The sequence below is a fragment of the Periophthalmus magnuspinnatus genome, chromosome 22 (assembly GCF_009829125.3).
Source record: "Periophthalmus magnuspinnatus isolate fPerMag1 chromosome 22, fPerMag1.2.pri, whole genome shotgun sequence".
In the NCBI taxonomy this organism is placed as follows: Eukaryota; Metazoa; Chordata; class Actinopteri; order Gobiiformes; family Gobiidae; genus Periophthalmus; species Periophthalmus magnuspinnatus.
In genome coordinates this window covers 12,096,143-12,115,408 of record NC_047147.1, presented here as the reverse complement: position 1 = coordinate 12,115,408, position 19,266 = coordinate 12,096,143, and the positions used below count along the sequence as shown (strand labels likewise).

Below are 19,266 nucleotides of genomic sequence, written 5' to 3'. Positions count from 1 at the left end.
GAGATTCCCTGGTTAGAAGTAAATTCAGAAATGATTTTTGCCAATAGTGCTGCAGCATGTCATCATATTCACATACAAATTGCGGTAGACGTGTTAGGTCATTTGGCCGCTTTACTTTTGTAGTAAACAAGTTATTAAATCAAGTGTGTGTTGATTAAATACTGTGAGAAAAGAACTTGGTAATGAGCAGTGGTTTTGCAATGTAGGCTGGCCTTTAGCGGTAGGATGTGAGACAGAAGACAGCAGCACTGATGTGGTCCACAGTTTTTATTTCTTTTTTTTTTTCAGTCATTTATGAAAGTGTAAGTGCATTATGCAATTGAGGCTTGAGGAGCAGCGTCTCCTCCAACAACAAAACAAGTTATGATGGTTTCAGGCGGCTTTTATCCAGTCCCACTAACTGCATGAAACTAGTGTTATTTAAGAGGGTGTTTAAAATTAACACTGGCTTTTAAAAACACTTTAAACCTCTATAAATCCAAATAGACACATGAATATCCATATCTATATCTACCTAGCTCTCTCTCTAACCAACACCAAATATATTTAAAACCATAAACCCTTTAAAATGCCCCCCCTGCACATTCCCTTAGTCCTAATCTTAAGAGACCCCTTTGACCCCTGGACACAAGGGCGTAGGAGGTAAGTTAAACATTCTTAAAACACTGCAAATTACACCCATCGACCCACACACACACACACAAACACTTAAAAACATGTATTCCACAATAAAACTGCACATTCAATTAATTATTAGGTATTAAATTTGTGTCTCCTTAAATTAAATAAACATTTTAAAATCCTTTGTGCACAGTTGTCTTATTTGTTGAAGTGCAAATAATGTTCTAAGTGCTGTGTGTTATTAAAGTGTAAGTGCAGTTTAAAGTGCATATAGTGAAGGGTGTAAGGTGCTGAGTGGGTCACTTTTGTAATACATGGGCAGTTTTGATACATCCTTGTAGTATCATTGTTATAGCAGTTGCAAAAAATAGCAAAGCGGTGGCAGTAGCAGTACAAGTAGTAGTAGTAGCAAGTACAGTGAGTCATAGTAGTGTTATTAATATGTGATGAATAAGTAGCAGTAGCAGTGCCAGTCACAATAATAGTATTTAGAGCTGTGATGGGAGTACCTGAAAAACAATATTATAGTGCATTAACGTAATTATGCAAACAGCATCATTTGCACATTTGTGTCTCAAATAAAAACCTTCTACATGACTTTTTATTTTTAGAGAGCAGCTTCACATTTCTGTATTTTAGGTACTGAACCACATAACCCCTACAGTTACTTTTAAGTTTTAAGGTTGTCCCAGTGCTGTCATTAACAGCCAAAAGCCCGGTATATTTTTATTAAAGACATTAAATATGACGAGCCGCTTCCGGAGCTCATTTGTCACACATGAGTAGCAGAGCAGGAGCAGGGGGCAGGTAGTACGAGCCAATTTACTGTGTCAGCGTGAGTAGAAACACAGGGAAATACTGCGCTAATTATGAATGGAATGTGTGAACCAGGCCATACTGTCACCGCAACTAATGCAATTAACCAAAATACAAACTTAATTGGCAAAAAGTTGTAGTAGTGCAATCGTGGTCTCTGTAGCAGCAATTGCAAGCAATGCAATAAAATAGTGGTTATTTTCACACCAAATGCCACCAGATCTAAACTCAGACTAAATCATTAGTAATTTACCTATAAACAAAACAAATTCTCAAACCCAGAGGTGGAAGGTAATCAAGTAAAAGTAGTAAAGTACTGCACTTAAGTAGAATTTTTAGGTTTCTGTATTTTATTTTAATTTTACAGTGGGTACATTTTACTTTTACTTCACTACATTTGAGATCAGGTATCTGTACTTTCTACTCTGCTACATTTTTGAACTGGACTGAAAAGTGAAAAGTACTTCTCATACAATTTGAGGGGTTATTATTACCATGTTTGTGGTAATATCCTGACTAAACTTTTCGTGTTCAAGCTTTGACTTTGAGGAAACAAAAATACATAAAATTCATGACAAAAATTTACAAAATATGCATAACACTTTAACAAATGCATGAAATACTTTAAGTTTTTTGTCTTAAAGTATTTTTTAAAAAGGTACTTATTGTTCTCCTGGGGGACTTCAATGCCCATGTGGGTAATGACAGTGACACTTGAAGGGGTGTGATTGGGAGGAATGGCCTCCCCGATCTGAACCCGAGTGGTGTTTTGTTATTGGACTTCTGTGCTAGTCACAGTTTGTACATAACGAACACCATATTCGAGCACAAGGGTGTCCATCGGTGCACGTGGCACCAGGACACTCTAGGTCGGAGGTCGATGATGGACTTTGTTGTCGTGTCATCTTATCTCCGACAGCGTGTCTTGGGCACTCGGGTGAAGAGAGGGGCTGAGCTGTCAACCGATCACCACCTGGTGGTGAGTTGGATCCGCTGGCGGAGGAGGAAGTCGGACAGACCTGGCAGACCCAAGCGCATTGTGAGGGTCTGCTGGGAACGTCTGGCAGATCCCTCTGTCAGAGGGGTTTTCAACTCCCACCTCCGGGAGAGCTTCTCCCTGATCCCGGGGGAGGTTGGAGACATGGACTCCGAGTGGGCCATGTTCTCCACCTCTATTGTCGATGCGGCCGCTCGTAGCTGTGGTCGTAAGGTCTGCGGTGCTTGTCGTGGCGGCAATGCCCGAACCCGGTGGTGGACACCGGAAGTAAGGGATGCCGTAAAGCTGAAGAAGGAGTCCTATCGAGCCTTGTTGGCTCGTGGGACTCCTGAGGCAGCTGATGAGTACCGGCGGGCCAAGCGTGCCGCGGCTCAGGCAGTCACAGAGGCAAAAACTCGGGGTTGGGAGGAGTTCGGGGAGGCCATGGAGGAGGACTATCGGACGGCCTCAAAGAGATTCTGGCAAACCGTCCGACGTCTCAGGAGGGGGAAGCAGTGCTTCACCAACACTGTTTACAGTGCGGGTGGAGAGCTGCTGACCTCGACTGGGGATGTTGGAATACTTTGAGGATCTCCTCAATCCCACTGTCACGTCTTCCGAGGAGGAAGCAGAAACTGGGGACCCGGAGGCGGACTCGTCCATCACCCTGGCTGAAGTCACTGAGGTGGTTGGCAAGCTCCTCGGTGGCAAGGCTCCGGGGGTGGATGAGATACGTCCTGAGTACCTCAAGTCTCTGGATGTTGTGGGGCTGTCTTGGCTGACACGTCTTTGCAACATCGCGTGGCGGTCGGGGACAGTACCTCTGGAATGGCAGACCGGGGTGGTGGTCCCTCTGTATAAGAAGGGGGACCGGAGGGTGTGTTCCAATTATAGGGGAATCACACTCTTCAGCCTTCCAGGGTACTGGAGAGGAGAATCCGACCGATAGTCGAACCTCGGATTCAGGAGGAGCAGTGTGGTTTTCGTCCTTGTCGTGGAACACTGGACCAGCTTTATACTCTCCATTGGGTCCTTGAGGGTTCATGGGAGTTTGCCCAACCAGTCCACATGTGTTTTGTGGATCTGGAGAAGGCATTCGACCGTGACCCTCGCGGTGTCCTTTGGGGGGTGCTCTGGCAGTATGGGGTCCGGGGCTGAGCCCACAGGCAAAGCTCTCGATTTACCGGTCAATCTACGTTCCTACCCTCACCTGTGGTCATGAGCTCTGGGTAATGACCGAAAGGACAAGGTCGCGGATACAAGCGGCTGAAATGGGTTTCCTCCGCAGGGTGGCCGGGGGCACCCTTAGGGATAGGGTGAGGAGCTCGGTCACACGGGAGGAGCTCGGAGTAGAGCCGCTGCTCCTACACGTCAAGAGGAAGCAGCTGAGGTGGCTCGGGCATCTGCTCAGGATGCCTCCTGGACGCCTCCCTAGGGAGGTGTTCTGGGCATGTCCCACCGGGAGGAGGCCCCGGGGAAGACCCAGGACACGCTGGAGGGACTATGTCTCTCGGCTGGCCTGGGAACGCCTTGGGGTCCCACCAGAGGAGCTGGAGGACGTGTCCGGGGTGAGGGAAGTCTGGGAGTCCCTGCTTAGACTGCTGCCCCCGCGACCCGGCCCCGGATAAGCGGAAGAAAATGGATGGATGGTACTTAAATACTTTTACTTAAGTAGATTTTTTTTTTTTTCATGTGATACTTTTACCGTTGAGTAACTTTTTAACTCTGTATCTGCACTTACTTAAGTAACTAGATTGAGTACTTCATCCACTACTGCAGAGTGTCCCACATACCACCAGAGGCAGTCCACACCCCGCAGTTTGAGAAACACTGTGATGTGAAGCACAAAACGATTAGATATATTCGAAAATTGCGATAACATATTCCTTAAAGTGTAAAAAATAGTTTAAAAACGTTATTAGGGCCACAGAATCAGAAGAGTGTAAGACTAGATCATTACTGGTACACATGGAGATGTAGCTGTTCAGTCCAGTGTATGTGAATCCAGAGGGAGATTTGAGAAGAATGCAGGAGCACTGAGCATCATTAACACACTGCATACTAAGTGCCAATATTTCAATTAACAAAGCAGGGAGAAAAGGGCACAGTGGTTTGTAACACTGAGCCAAGCGTAGAGCTATAGGGCTTTAGACGTGGCATTTCAGGATATAACGAACGCCCAACCGACAGTTTTATAAATGTATGAGAAGTGTGCCAATTATTGATTTAAGTATTGATTCATTTATCACACTTGTCTGCATATTGAATAACAATCACACCAGCACATCAGAGCTGTACCAAATACAGACAGCTTATGTAAGTTTTCAGGTGGAGGTGGTATTGGGGAACATTCCAGGTAAAGAAATATCTCCACTAGACAAGCTGCTGACAGACCCTCCTCCAGAAACGTTATAGAGCACCTTCAAAATGATGAAAAAACATGTAGTAATAGATGAAGCATGCTATAAATAGTACTATTATGGTACAAAGTGTAGTAGAAATGGTAGTAGTAAATGCCATGACATTGAGTGCATTATAATTAAAATGCTACATGAAAAACACTTGCAATCTGAGTTTACTTCTGTGCCGCAAGTTCCCTGGTGCGTTTTCCTGTTATATTTTTTCTGACTTCTTGTATTTGAGACTGGATCAATACGTTAAACCCAATGAAGCGTGCACTGCTGTCATACTGAGCACCATTTTGTTCTGTTCAGCCCCTCGATGAGTCTCCTAGGTCTCCACAGTCACACTTATTAAATAAACGTCTAGGCTTTGTATGTAATCCACCATTCCTGTCAGACATAGCCCACAAGTAGGTTAACTAGCGCTTCATTTATTTAATCTGGGTTAACAAATCCTCTTATTGATCCTTGCTCTTCTGGGAGAGGGAGATTGCACTGAGTGGACTCCAGGGAAAAGTGCCAGCTATATCTATAGAATGGAGATGATGGTGTTAGGCTTTGCAAATTACCCCATCTTATAGTCCTTAAAGTTATAACCACAACATGATGCTCTTGATTATGGTTTATGGCAACACTGGTCTCACCCATAATGATAGTACAAGTATTAATATTGCACAGTGGAATGGGATTGTGGGAGTACATATGTTTTATGGGTTTCCCGACTGGTAGAACTCTCCCTCTTCACATCAACACCATATTGTTTGAATCTATTGTTGTAGCAAAGGAGCTAATAGAATACACCACTGAAGAAGCAGTGATGTACTGAAATAGGCTAGGAGCTCCCTCCAGTGTAAAGCCAGAGACAACAAGGTTCTAATTTGGTATTAATAGTTGTGTACACTACTACTATAACATGGAAGTGCTAAGCAAAAAAAAAGTTTAACTGAATCCTAATTAATATGGTGATGGTGTATCTAAAAGCACACAGTTAAATTTGTACTGGAAATGAGTTCTCTGGGCACGTCTGCATTCTCCTCACTTCATTTATTAGTAGAAAAGACCAGTGTAGTTAATGACCAGGCAGCCGTACTTAAATCAACTGCATTGATTGTTGTCCCAAACCCCTTTTAATAAAGATTTGGTCAAATCAATGACAAGTCTAATCTTTGTTAAGTGTCTACTCTATAACCAAAGACAGCTCATTATATTACTTTCCTTTTACAAGTCCAACCAGGCTTAGCAATACAAAGGTATTTTGCAACTTTTTAATATTTAAAGGTTCAAACCATTCAGTTGATCTTTTTAACTGTCATATTATTTCTTGCCAAACTGACACTTTGCAGAGCGCTCTTATGTGTCTAAAAAAAGGAATACTTTCTTATTCAGTCTTCAGTATTTTCTATTTGCCTGAAGGACATGGGGCAATTAACAACTAAGTACTGTATAATTCCCATCAATAACTGTGTCTAATTAACCTTCAAATACAGTGAGCTCTAAGATATGTTTCTACTCTACATAAGTCATTCAAGATTTTGGGGTAAAGTGCAAAAAGCAAAACATACATGGTATCATATTTGCAAAACCAATGTTTTAATTATATTAACACTCAAATTAAAATAGTCATGAAAAGTCATAAAATGTGATTACGTGCAATAGTTTCAAGGCAAAAAGCATAAAACAGAGGTCTAACACTCTAATATATGCAGGCAAATTAGTATAATAAATTAAAAGGGTTTAATATGGGAATACAGCAACTAACCCTGCTGTAAAGAAAATATACATTTGTTTTTGCATTTCAGGATTCCCTGCCATTAGAAAACAAAACAATTTAACACAAATTTCTCTCGAGGAATAGAACATAATCTAAATGTAATTCACTATTAATACCTCTTAGTGTTATGGAAGAATCATCTTCATCAGTCTTTCTGGGGTCCCTGTGGCTCCAGGTCCGAGTGAGTGATGCATTTGGCATAAACGGATGTCTTGAATTCTTGTGGTTTTCTTCCAGATTGCATTCCGCAAAGTCTTTGTAGCAAATTAGTAAACATATGCACCAACAACAAATAAGACAAGGAAAAGAAAGAGGCACATAGGGCAATTCTCAAACGACAAATTTGTTCTTGGTGGTGGAGCCGCTCTTGGTGGCTGTATCGGCGTGAGACTGGTACCCAATGGTCACCTTCATAGGCAGCCCCAGACGCTCCTTGTAAACTCTCCTGTGGACATTGAAATAATAATAAGAAAGGACACAAAATATGATGTTTATTCAAATTCTATGCTGCTAGAGATAGTTCTGATCCCACTGTCTACTCATCAAAATAGTCATCATATGTCCTTGTCCCTAAATCATGTTTCTAAATGCCTAACATATAACACTTATAAGTGATAAAAAAGATTAGTGACTTACTCCCTGGCAGTGGTCAAAATCACATACTTAATTGTCACAATAAAATGTCAGTTTTACAACAATACATTAATGTAATTCTGAAAATAAAGGTATCAAAAGAAAACATCTGAGCCCATTCTCACCCTATATGTGTGACAGCTTCCCGATTCTCAAAGTCTGATGTCCACACAGCAATTTTATCTCCCTTTGTGCGAACATTCACCACAGCGCCACAAACTTCGTCGCTGTAGTCATCAAAGGCCTCTCCCACTAAACAGAGCAGCTGTGAAGAAATGAAATTAAAGTCGTGATTACTCTAGTTTGATTTGGCCAGGGAAAACATTTCACTATTTATTGCAGTTCCACAGCCCTTCTTGGACTGGTGTACACGCACAGTTTCAAGCCAGAAGCGGTCCAGGTCTAATCTCCGCTGCTGTTTGGTGAGGGTGATGAGCCAGCGCCCCCCTCGCTTGTTCCTCTCGTCCTCCCACATGGGCTCAATGCCGTCCTGCAGCAAGAGTTCACAAGCTTATTACACCGACTAGAAAGTCAGCTTCACTCTGACTGGCTTTTTTCATTACAGTTTACTTCAATACTCTGATATATATACATCAAGACACTTAATTTAAAAAGGGAGAGTAGAAAATGTCCAAAACAGATAACATTTTACGCCATTGTGAATTTGATGAATCTCTACAAGGATGGGAGGTAATGTATGAATGAAAAAATGGCTTCAAAAACTATTTCTCAATTTTTGATTTTAAGCATGAACTGCTTATACTTCTGAGGTGAATTGAATGTTACTGCATAAAAATCCCCCCCCCCCCCAAAAAAAAATAAAATAAAATAAAATAAAATACTAGTACTAGTTAACTACAGGCTAGTGGCACAGTGTAGTATGAACTTAGGTTTTATATACCTTAAAGAGGGAGTAATCACAGCCTGACATCAGGTTACTTGACAGCTGGATGTGGTTGTAAAGGCTGCAAGAAAAGTGATGTTTCAATGACTCTGCAGATCTCACAATATTTCATAAAGACGGTGAAGTCGTGACATTTTACAGCCCATGTCACTTCTGCAATGTACTGAAAGAACTATAGATTTATTTCTCCTTACGCCCAGAAATCTTCAACGGTGTCAAATTTGGAGATGAGTCGTAGGTTGGCTTGCCATGTTTTGCTTTTGTCATTCTTAAAGAACCAGAGAGACCATCTGTTGGGCAAAAACAGTATTGTGAATTTGCATAAATGTAACAGGCTCTTAATTAAAACATGGGGTAAACAAGAGTGAAGCAAAAGCCATGAGCTCTGGAGCAAATCAGAGATGTATGGAAGCACCTGCTGAATTGTACTGCATAAAACCATCACTCCTAAGGTCCAATTAACTGTGACAGCCCCACAAAAGCACTCAGTCACAGCTAAATATTAGAATGCTCCGCAACAGGCTGAGTTCATCAGGAGGATATTAGTATTATAGCAATGTTTCTTTTCATGAATCCAGGCTTTCAATATAATGCCTTTGTAAAAAGCTTCTTATTGAGTTATAATCACTAATGCCAATTAATTAATAATTATTATTTTTGAAAAACAGGACTTGTCCAGCTTTCCAGAATCTCTTTTTCATTAGGAGATACACATTAATAGAAGGTTGCACAAAAGTAAGTTTTGTTAAAAATGATTGAGTGCAAATATATTTAATACACAATATAAGTCTGACTCGTGCTGCATAATGAAGTAAATGTGTTATTTTTAACTCAGTGTAAAGTTGTACTCACCATCCATGTGCTAATTAATATGTTAAAATATTTTACTTTACTTTTACACAATTTTGTTCTTGTATGACACATTTTAAGTGCAGCAACCCACAGAGTTGAACAATCAATTTTCCAAATGGCTCCGCATTCAGCGAACAAGGGAATTCATTGTTTTTGTCAAAGATTGATTCATGTCTTGCTTTCTGTTTCGGGCACCCTCTGTGCTCTTGTATAAAGGAAGGGTTATTTTAGCCCCGATCTGTGCAGACATCAAACAAATATGTGATGTATGTCACCCAGAGTTTCTTTGATGCTGCAGAAGCATGCATTTTTCAACTTTCATGGCTTCTTGCTACGCATTTGGAAAAAGCTTGAACTAAGACGGGAGATGTGATGCTGTGGTTTAAATATTTCGTCTTGTCTACACTTTGTATAGTAAACCAATGAATTCAAATGCTTTGCTTTGACATCTACAGATTGCTTTGTAGGACAAGAATTAAAAAAATAAAAATAAACATTTTACTCATTGGGAAAAATGGCAAATTATAATAAAATGTCATGATTTTCCACATTTGCAAATCTTGATCAAAAAGTCTATATACAACACATATACAACTGATATGTTTGTAAAATGTAACAATTATTTAATCATTTAATCATTTTTATGTTACTGTAAAGAAAAAAAAAGATAATCCTAAAAGTAAAGTGATACTAAAACTTACATAACATAAGCTTGATAACAGTGGTTTAAACTGTGTTTGGTAATGTAGTAATTACAGCATGAATTTCATGTATGTACGTACTGTCCCTATCAAAACAAACAAATAAAACGTTTTTTTTAAACAAAAAAAAAATTACTTAGCTCTGGACTAATATGTGTGTGAACTGTGGACTACTTAATCTTAAAAATACACCTTGGAAATGCAATAAGTTAATACACTGCAACTGCCATTTCAGTCACTTGAAATATGTTTTAATATTGTTTAATTTGTACACACAAAATAGGCCTTGAATGTCAGTTATTATCATCATGCTCCACTTCCATTCCAGGCTTATTTCTCTGACAAATTTTTCTAAACCGGTTGAACCAACAAGTTTTGAAGGGAGTATAATTGCATTTTATATGCGCCAAATGTACACATCACAATGGATATCTCATTTTTGACGTATCTATCAGGACACAGGCTTTGAAGTCAGAATAATACATGTGACATTAGGTCGTGAGCAGAATGAGCTGATACAGACCTGTTCTGGAGGGGGTGCTTCATGTAGGCCTCTGGGCTCACCATCTCCTGTCCACTCTCCTCTCCTCCATCTTCATCATTCGGGAGTGGACTTGGGTTGTTTTCCTGAGGGATAGATTAGGAAAAGCAAAGATGAAGAATATGAATACCACAACCATACAACCAACATGGAAATAACAAAGAAGTCAAAATGTAGCATAAAGACAAGAGTTTAAAAGACCATTAAGTTGGGAATTTATTGTTGTAAGTTTTAAAACAATTCCTTTATAGAGCATGGATTGGTTTCCCCAAGGTAATCAATGAACTTAGCCAAATTTATTACAACTTAATGACCTAATGATTCAAAGTAAATAGGACAAAATTTTATCTTGAGAGCTAAAATTTTAACATCTTGTTTATTCAAAATGTTCAAATAAATATGAACCGTACTGTTTTAATAATTTGGTACATTACTAAATAATATTATTACTGTTTGCGTATTTGTTTACAATGTAAGTTACCCATTCGATGGCATATGTTGTTAACCACAACGTTAAGTATTTTATATAAAATTTGGATTGCCGTATGGTCCTAAATAAGTCAACACAGCCCCTGATGGCCTTTGGGGTTGCCCACCAGCTTCGGCAGTGGTCATGTCATTGTTAATTTTGTTAAATGTAAATTTATTCCGAATGTGTAGCTAAACAACGTGGTGAACACAAGTGGGTAATTGAGACTGAAAAAGTTGCGAAACTTCTGATGGATTAATCACTTTATATGACATAACTAAGACGTGAGCAATCTGTCGGCCAGCCCAAACAACGTCAGCCTTAAAGTTGGAAGATCTCTACACACAGGCATTCCTCTTATACGCATTGGTCGTGTGGCACCAGAAGCCACCCTTAAAACAAGCCTAAACAACCATCAAGCAAAGATCAACAATTTATTTATTTTATTATACTTGTGTTTGAAGCTGACCGTGCACTTTTTGAATGGTATTACGCCCAATTACACAGGCACAAGGGCGACAAATGTTTGGATGTGTTCTTCAGAGAAAGTACTCACCGGTTCGGCGGTCGCCATCTTACAAATCTGTGTTTAGAAAGCTCACGCCGATTGGATGGAACTGAACCACGTGACCTCACTGCTCTGAGGACATGCGCACTGTGGTCCACCCCTCACACGGAGGCATGGCGAGCACCGAAGCTAGAAGGGAGTGTGAGACTGAGGGCTGCAGCAAGGACGCAAAACTTCAGTGTCCCACATGCATTAAGCTCGGGATTCAAGGATCATACTTCTGTTCACAGGTACGGGATTTTTTTCAAGATGATGGATGAATTCAGGGGCTCAAAACACTCATTCCGGCCTTGTCGCCCATCACGAGGGTGCTAAAGCTAACTGTCAAGCTACATTAGACATGTGTGAATTTGACAAATGCTATAATTACTTGTCGCTAATGTCACAATTTATTGCATTACTGAGTTTTGTCGATTCAGACTATATATATTTGCATGCACCGACCATTTTTATTTTACTGTGTGTTAGGTTAAATCTAAAAGTTCGTCTTGCTAAGTCTGTTTATATTGGCTTTATTACATCCAATAACCGTAAACCTAGCCAAATAATCCTAACAAACTCACGTGGCGCAGTTGCACTGTGCAATTCACCGGAATATGCTCGGAAATATGAATAGATATAGTTAATATAACGTTAAGGACTATTAGGACGCTAAACTTTTATATTTTAAATCTGATCACTTGATGCGTTGATTGCAAGGTTGAACCTTAAATTAATAAGATTGATCTGCTCTGAACTACTGCAAATTGAATGCATAAGTAATGCCATAGGCTCTGTGAAAGATCTGCTGTCACAGCAGTTTTGCCCGTGCAACTTGACTCTGCTTGTTTTAACTCCAGCTTTTGGCTATCAATTAATAGTTATAGTTGGTAAAATCTGTAACCCTACCGAACATTGGCATCGTCACCATTCATAAGTATACCATGTATATTCACTCACTGTTGTTTTTTTTGTGTAGTTTAATGCTTATCTTTATTTTAAGGAATGTTTCAAAGGGAGCTGGGCTTCTCACAAGTTGCTGCATAAAAAAGCAAGTATGTGTCACGTTACTCTTTTATTGTTAAAACTATTGCACAGTCCTTTCCCTGTAAATAATTTGGATTGAAAATAAATGTTGTGTAAGTAACCCTCCAATACATACATTTTGTACTAGAATATTGTTATATTATCATTAACAGTTGATACATTTATTCAAAACCTGTTGCTGAAATGTCAATTTTTTTGAAAAGGTATTTGCCTTTCTGCTTATAGAAGAAGAACAGAACCAGATTGAAACTAAGAACTGTGTGGAGAAAGAGACAAACACAGATCCATGGCCGGGCTACCGTTACACAGGGAAACTACGCCCTTACTACCCACTGGTAAGCACTGGCACCCTTTTCTAACCTTAAGTAATAAAGAGCCTTGATTGCAGTGCTGTGACCCCCGCCAATGCTAAAATCATTTTTTCTTAGATATACATGTTAACAATATACTTAGTCCTAATAGTAATAAAATGTTATAAATCTAAACAAATATCAACTGTAAAGATTTAAACCGACTTTGGGAACTACGGGTCTATGCTTTTGAATGCTAATGTAACTAATCTGAGCTATTCTTAATGCAGTGATGATAAGACTAACCCTTAAAAAGCACAATTTAATTCTAGTTTAAATGGAATTAGACTAGAATTGAACCCGTTAGACTTTATATAGTTTACTCTCTATAACCATTTTAAGAGGTGAAATGTGATGCATTTGGGAGTATAGAGTAAGCAGATGAAACATTGTGTGGTTAATAGTATTGCTTTAATATGTTTATAAATTTACTACCTTGTTATCAGTCTTTATTTTTATTTTATTTTTTTCTGATGCGTTTGTTGTTAGACTCCCATGAGGCCTGTACCTGGCAACATCCAAAAACCTGATTATGCTGACCATCCCAGAGGTAACATATGACTTTATACCAATATTGAATTGTTACTCATGTGTTGGGTTACTGCCAGTGGTCTCATGAGCAGTAACATAAAAAAACAAAGCAAACACTACATACTTTTATTGCTACATGGATGGGCAATAGGCTGTTAGGGAGTGTTCTGTTCACAAGGGTGTTAGTAGTTTTGGCACGGTTTACAGTGCTCACACATTTCTTAGTATTATTTCAGAGGAATGTTTTTCATTTAGTTTTAAGAGGGTTATTACGCTTCTAAATGTTATGTGTTAACATTTATACCCATAGATCACCATGTTACCTTTTATAGTTTTAAAAATGCTATATAATAATAATAGTAATAATAATAATACAGTACCCCATCTTTAAGTTAATTTTAAGTGACTGTGTCTTTTTTTAGTACTGGAATCAAATAAGTCAATTTAGTTTTATTTTTTGTCACTTTGAGATTTCCTCTCCAGAGATTTGTGTAGACCTTTTTGTGTGTTTGAGAGAAACAAGATCATTTTCAGCCAGCTATGTCTTCATGTGATAGAGTGAATATATGAGTTTGGCCTTTGTGAAACCTTACAACTATATTACTATGAGATAGAATGTTAGTTGAGAATGGATGTGATTCATAATGCACTTTGCCACAGAAACTTGACAAATGCCCTAATAGGAGTTTATAAAATATAAAAAAACACATGACCCATCTCTCCAGATTGTTGTCCTTAATTAGATTTTAGACAAATTGACTAAAGAGATGTGTCTGCCACATGGCTTGGGTTAATCACCAGACAGCTGTGATTGTAACTTTGCTTGTTTAGATCAGTGTCTCAGGGCTAGTCATTCACCGTGCTGCCATGGCAACCTCTGTCTCACTGTCATGTGACCATGCATAGATCCATGCTCAGGTAGTCATGGTTACTGTCTCTTTTGGTTCAGGGACTAAAGCGCTGTTTATTGTGGGCAGCAGTGCCTTTAAACATCTCTTACAGAGCCTTTGGGAACCTTATAGCTGTATAATGCATGTTATGAATGATGTCAGATTATTTCATTTGTACTCATGGGCTTCAGTAATAAGGTGTGAGCGAATTTGATCAATGGATGCGTTCATGCTACAAGGGTGGGTCAAAGGGCTCTATCTGACAGGTCTCGCAACCCTGTCTGTCTGTTGCTAGGTAACTGTTAATGTTCAGGGTGATCATACAGTGGGATTAATAGATTAGATTATTGAATTCTACATGTCTCAAATGCGTAGCTAACACACTTAAATTCTCACTTGCTTTGCAATGAACCTGTGTATTATACAGTCAGTCAATAAAAATCCATATTTTAACAACACATCTGAATTCATGCTGTGTTTTCTCAATAACAGTCATACCTGATACAGAGTCCATGTTGTGAGTCACTCCTCCTGATCCCAGTGCCTATATAGTGCTTCTACTTTATACAAATGCAATGCTTGTAAGAGTGACAGCTTGACTAGAACAAAAAATTGCCTTTTAGAATATGCTGTGTGCTTGGAGTCTAGTTGTGCATTTTAGCATTTAAAGTTCCACCTACACGTTAATAATTTCATATTTGGTCTGTGGATGGGATTTAATGCAGTTGTCTGTGTTGAAGCTGGCAGGAATCAGTTGCTACTGCAGGTAAATGAATGAGAACTTCGCAACAAGATTCAAGCCTTCCTTTCCCTGTAATATGCTTTGTCATCTTACTTTATAGACCTTAGATTTACTTGTGGTGACTAAAACAGCAGCTAATGCCTCACTTGTGATATGTAAACCATTTTCTTATCCCCACCATAGGGATATCTGAGTCAGAGCAGTTCCTTAAGGGGACGTCACAAATCAAGATCCTTTCTGCAGATGACATTGAAGCCATGAGAGTGGTGTCAAAGGTATAAATACCGTATACGACTACATAAAGTAAAGCTTTCGTTTTTCATTTATTGAGGTTGTTGTATTTTGGCAGTTGGCCCGAGAAGTTCTAGACATTGCAGCCATGATGGTGAAGCCGGGTGTTACAACAGAAGAAATTGACCACACAGTGCATCTGGTATGAGCTCAGTGACACATAATATTAAGCAACTGTCTTATGTAATCACACTTTTTGACACAATTTCTCTCATGAAATCTGTCAAGTAACTAAGAGAGAACTGCCATCTTTCATATTTAATCAAAGCTATGTTTTGCTTGTAAACATAACCCCCTGTGTCATTCCAGTACAAAGCCTCCCTTTTTCTGCTAACTTATCTTAGATTTCATCTTGACAGGCTTGTATAGCAAGGAACTGCTACCCCTCCCCTCTTAATTATTACAACTTCCCCAAATCCTGCTGTACATCAGTCAATGAAGTCATCTGCCATGGGATTCCAGACAGAAGACAATTACAAGAAGGAGATATCCTCAATGGTAATTTACGTTGCAGTCTATGCGTAACAATATAAATCATTATGATCATACAAGTGTGAACATTTTGAAGTTTCATTACTTTGGCTCTCAATATTGGGTTCAGGATTATTCTGAGGTAGGTTTTGTTCAAAATTTTGTCCTGTAAATACAGAGATATATTTCTACTTCTAATTTAACTTGTCAGAATAATATATCACAATATTGCAGTAGAAATAGTACTTATTGCATGGTTCAATCATGCCGCAGCCTTAAAGTCTCTATGACAGATCCTTCTCTTTGCATACTGAAACGGTACCAGCAGGAGTTCATCTATTTTGTCCTGCTTGTGAATATTTCTGCTTAGGCGATATTTTCCGCCCGCCACTCCCCCCAGAGTGTCTGATGGAAGACTTGCCAGCAACTCATCTCTCGCTGCGTGGTTCGACAAGACAAATACTTTCATTAACCTTTAGCAGTGAGGCAGTCCTAGTCATGTCCTCCTCCTGTCTATATTTCTCTTTAAGTGGTCCAAGTCCCATTTTGCCAATATTACCGTATTCCAATTTTTATCTGCAATTTCCCAAGGAGAATATTTTTGGCGCGACCTGACTATTCTTAGATTTTTTTATAGTAGTCGAATGGATACTAGTGGGTACAGATCATGCACATGTTACAACCTTTGTGTTGATCCTAATTGTCTGCTCTCAATATTGTGCAGTGGATATCACAGTCTACCACAATGGTTTCCATGGTGACCTCAATGAGACCTTCTACGTGGGTGAGGTGGATGAAGGGGCAAAGAAGCTGGTTCAGACTACCTATGAATGCCTTATGCAAGCCATTGACTCTGGTAGGAACTACATTCACTGACCCATTTGTACATCCTACAATGATGCGCATAAATCACATCACAAGGTTGTAGCATTGATTAAAACTATACTGATGTCAGAAGACTTTTGTGGTATTTAGTGACAAAATATCATAAGAGACTACTTTTTTAACATTTTGTTCATTATAAATTGTGAGATTGATCTAAAATGAGTTCATATTAGAAACGATTCCAGAGTAAATGATGAAGAGAAACGATTAGAACATGGTTAGAAGTTCTTAGTCAATTTTGTGTCATATTTCTTTTTAAAATTGAATTTAGTAAAACCTGGAATCCGCTACAGAGAGCTGGGTAACATCATTCAGAAGCACGCTCAGGCCAATGGCTTTTCTGTGGTGCGCAGCTACTGTGGCCATGGGATCCACAGATTGTTCCACACAGCTCCCAATGTACCACACTATGCCAGTAAGTCACCTGTCACTTAAGATTCACAAGCTGCTGCTGCTGCATGTCTATAGCCTGTTTCTGCTTTGTGTTTGAAGAAAATAAAGCAGTTGGTGTAATGAAGCCAGGACACGTGTTCACCATTGAGCCTATGATTTGTGAAGGTGAGTTGTTTGCAGTGGACAAACATGATCATTTTTGGCCCTGCTTTAGATACATTTATAGTTCACCCACTGGTTTAAAAATGGCGATGCAACCACAACTGAACCAGGAATACACCTCATAATGACGGCTCAAGAGTTGAGAGAACTCTTGAGTCTAATGCAATGTTTCCATTGGTTAATGGGAACATTTGCACTGTTGCCATAGCAATTAACAATTCAGAACTAAATACTGTATCTTTTGAACTGACAAAAGTGGTCAAAATCTTATCGATAGATATTAAGTTGACACAAACTTAATTATTACCCAAGTATTACCTTTAGTATTATAAAGTACCTTTTTTAAATAGAAAAGGTCGGTAGGAACTTTTGTGATTGGGTAATTGGGTCTATTTAGCACCTTGCCCTCCACAGCCTCTTTCCGTGTGATTAATTTATGCGTGGTAAGCCTAAACTCTTTGGGTGTCATATCAGGTGGCTGGCAAGACGAGACATGGCCTGATGGGTGGACAGCGGTGACCCGGGACGGCAAGCGCTCAGCCCAGTTTGAACACACCCTTCTGGTGACGGACACGGGCTGCGAGATCCTCACACGCCGCCTCGAAGACAACGGCCGCGCCCACTTCCTCAGCCAAGTGTAATGCACGCAGTACACCCTGGATGGACTCAATGGACACAGATACCCCAGCACTCACAGTATATGACTCCTGAAGCTCAGTGTAGCAAGCTTCTGTCTGTTCAGTATATCATGGTTCCTCAAGTTGAATGGAAGTACTTGAAAGTGTCTATTAGTAAATGTGGATTGCTATATTAGTCAGAACTGTATCCTCTTGACAGAAATAAGACATAAGTATTTATGTCCTCAAACTTGACATCTGAAACCATTTGACCTTTGCCCTCTCACGCTAAGATCGCACCAAGGCTGGTTTGAAGAGCTCGGGCCATGAATATATCATGCTACATCTTTATTTCTTAAGCCATTGCCTATTACACTTCAATACTGTACATGCGCATGATAGTACAAATATGGACAGTTCGTTGTACAATACATTTTTCTGTGGCTTGGCCGGTGACAATAACACATTTTGAAGGGTGATGCATTATTACAGAAAATGTCATTATTAGTGATAATATTAAAATTATGCCAATGACCAAAACGGTTAATTCCATTAAATTCTTTATTAATGAACAATATAATTATAAAGAGCTATAATAAATAAATGGCAGAATAAAACAACACTTTAGTTGTTGATATCATTGAGCTGATGACGTAAATGATTTGACCCTCTACAGCTCAAAGGATAACGAACTGCCAAAAATTTGAGAAGAACACATTTAGAGTTACTGGAAAGAAAATATGCATGATAAATATTAAGCCCCTAAAAATATTGTGGCAACTTGCTTTAACTGAACAGTGGGTTGATACAGTAATTGCATAGGCATACTGGTCAGATGAGGCATATACAATATAAGGCATATGAAAATAATTGCCTTGTCTTTAGTGTGATTTAAATTAGGTTGGCAGCTAGTGCTTTGCTAAAACTTAACAGAAAGGCTTTAGAGTGAACGAAAAAAATGAAAATTTCAATTTGCATAAAACAACAGCATTACTTGAAGCAGTTTTCCACCACATTGTAATTCAAGGGTGCAAGTATACCGTCAACTACAATGTGGTTTTTATTAGTAGTCATTTTTCTTATTGCTGAACTCTCCAAGTATTTCACGCGCACCTCTTCACTATGGAGTCCTGTGTTTCCGATAGCCCTGGTCTGAAGCCTTAACAAACAAAGTTAGTGTTAAAACCACACCAGATGTAAACCTGTAAATGTCACCTTGAAGTGGGGGTTTTCTGGTGTGGCATTCTTGTACGTTCAGAGGAATGATCACAGTTGGTCTGCCATCTTTGTATTTCCTCGAATTGAGTAATAAATGGCTCTTATATAGGTGTGTTCTGGTGAGTTTGTCCTTGACTACAAGCTAAATCCCAGGTGTACGTTAAAATCCAGTCTCTAATTACTAAAATGTTCCTGCTAGTGTTTCGGGGTCACTGTATTAGTGGACTAAGGGGACTTTATAATGGCAGAGGAGCTGTTTACCTGCAGAGATGCCTGATTACGACTAAACATGTATAAGTGTAAATCCATATTAACTTGGCATTGTGGTTTAAATATAATCTGAAAACTGTTGGTGGTTGTGACTCAAATGTTCTACAGAGTTTATCAAGCATAAATCGGCAATAATACACCATTAGGTAATTTGTAATATTAAGCA

General features: G+C 39.2%; 2 protein-coding genes across 2 annotated transcripts; one reads left to right on the top strand and one right to left on the bottom strand.

The window, feature by feature from the left end:
- Positions 1-6,383: 6,383 nt before the first annotated feature.
- eif4eb (eukaryotic translation initiation factor 4eb) lies at positions 6,384-11,299 on the bottom strand. The gene is made up of 7 exons (XM_033988070.2): positions 11,243-11,299; positions 10,200-10,303; positions 8,318-8,413; positions 8,121-8,184; positions 7,596-7,709; positions 7,345-7,484; positions 6,384-7,031 (listed from the first exon to the last, which is right to left on the bottom strand). Exons 1-7 carry the CDS (start codon positions 11,258-11,260, stop codon positions 6,917-6,919), a joined length of 651 nt encoding a protein of 216 aa, XP_033843961.1. The 5' UTR covers positions 11,261-11,299; the 3' UTR covers positions 6,384-6,916.
- A 29-nt stretch (positions 11,300-11,328) lies between these two features.
- metap1 (methionyl aminopeptidase 1) lies at positions 11,329-18,938 on the top strand. The gene is made up of 11 exons (XM_033988066.2): positions 11,329-11,484; positions 12,237-12,288; positions 12,506-12,615; positions 13,120-13,180; positions 14,977-15,068; positions 15,143-15,226; positions 15,444-15,582; positions 16,280-16,411; positions 16,712-16,855; positions 16,933-16,998; positions 17,470-18,938. The coding sequence occupies exons 1-11, from the start codon at positions 11,335-11,337 to the stop codon at positions 17,634-17,636; spliced, it is 1,197 nt and encodes a 398-aa protein (XP_033843957.2). The 5' UTR covers positions 11,329-11,334; the 3' UTR covers positions 17,637-18,938.
- Positions 18,939-19,266: the final 328 nt, after the last annotated feature.

Coding starts and splice junctions, on each gene's coding strand:
- eif4eb (XM_033988070.2), bottom strand. Junction 8,414..10,199: donor AAGCACCCCCTCCAGAACAG/GTCTGTATCAGC, acceptor TTTGCCCAACAG/ATGGTCTCTCTGGTTCTTTA. Junction 8,185..8,317: donor ACCGTTGAAGATTTCTGGGC/GTAAGGAGAAAT, acceptor CTTTTCTTGCAG/CCTTTACAACCACATCCAGC.
- metap1 (XM_033988066.2), top strand. CDS start 11,335: ATGCGCACTGTGGTCCACCCCTCACACGGAGGCATGGCGAGCACCGAA. Junction 12,289..12,505: donor GTTGCTGCATAAAAAAGCAA/GTATGTGTCACG, acceptor TTCTGCTTATAG/AAGAAGAACAGAACCAGATT. Junction 16,999..17,469: donor TGAGCCTATGATTTGTGAAG/GTGAGTTGTTTG, acceptor GTGTCATATCAG/GTGGCTGGCAAGACGAGACA.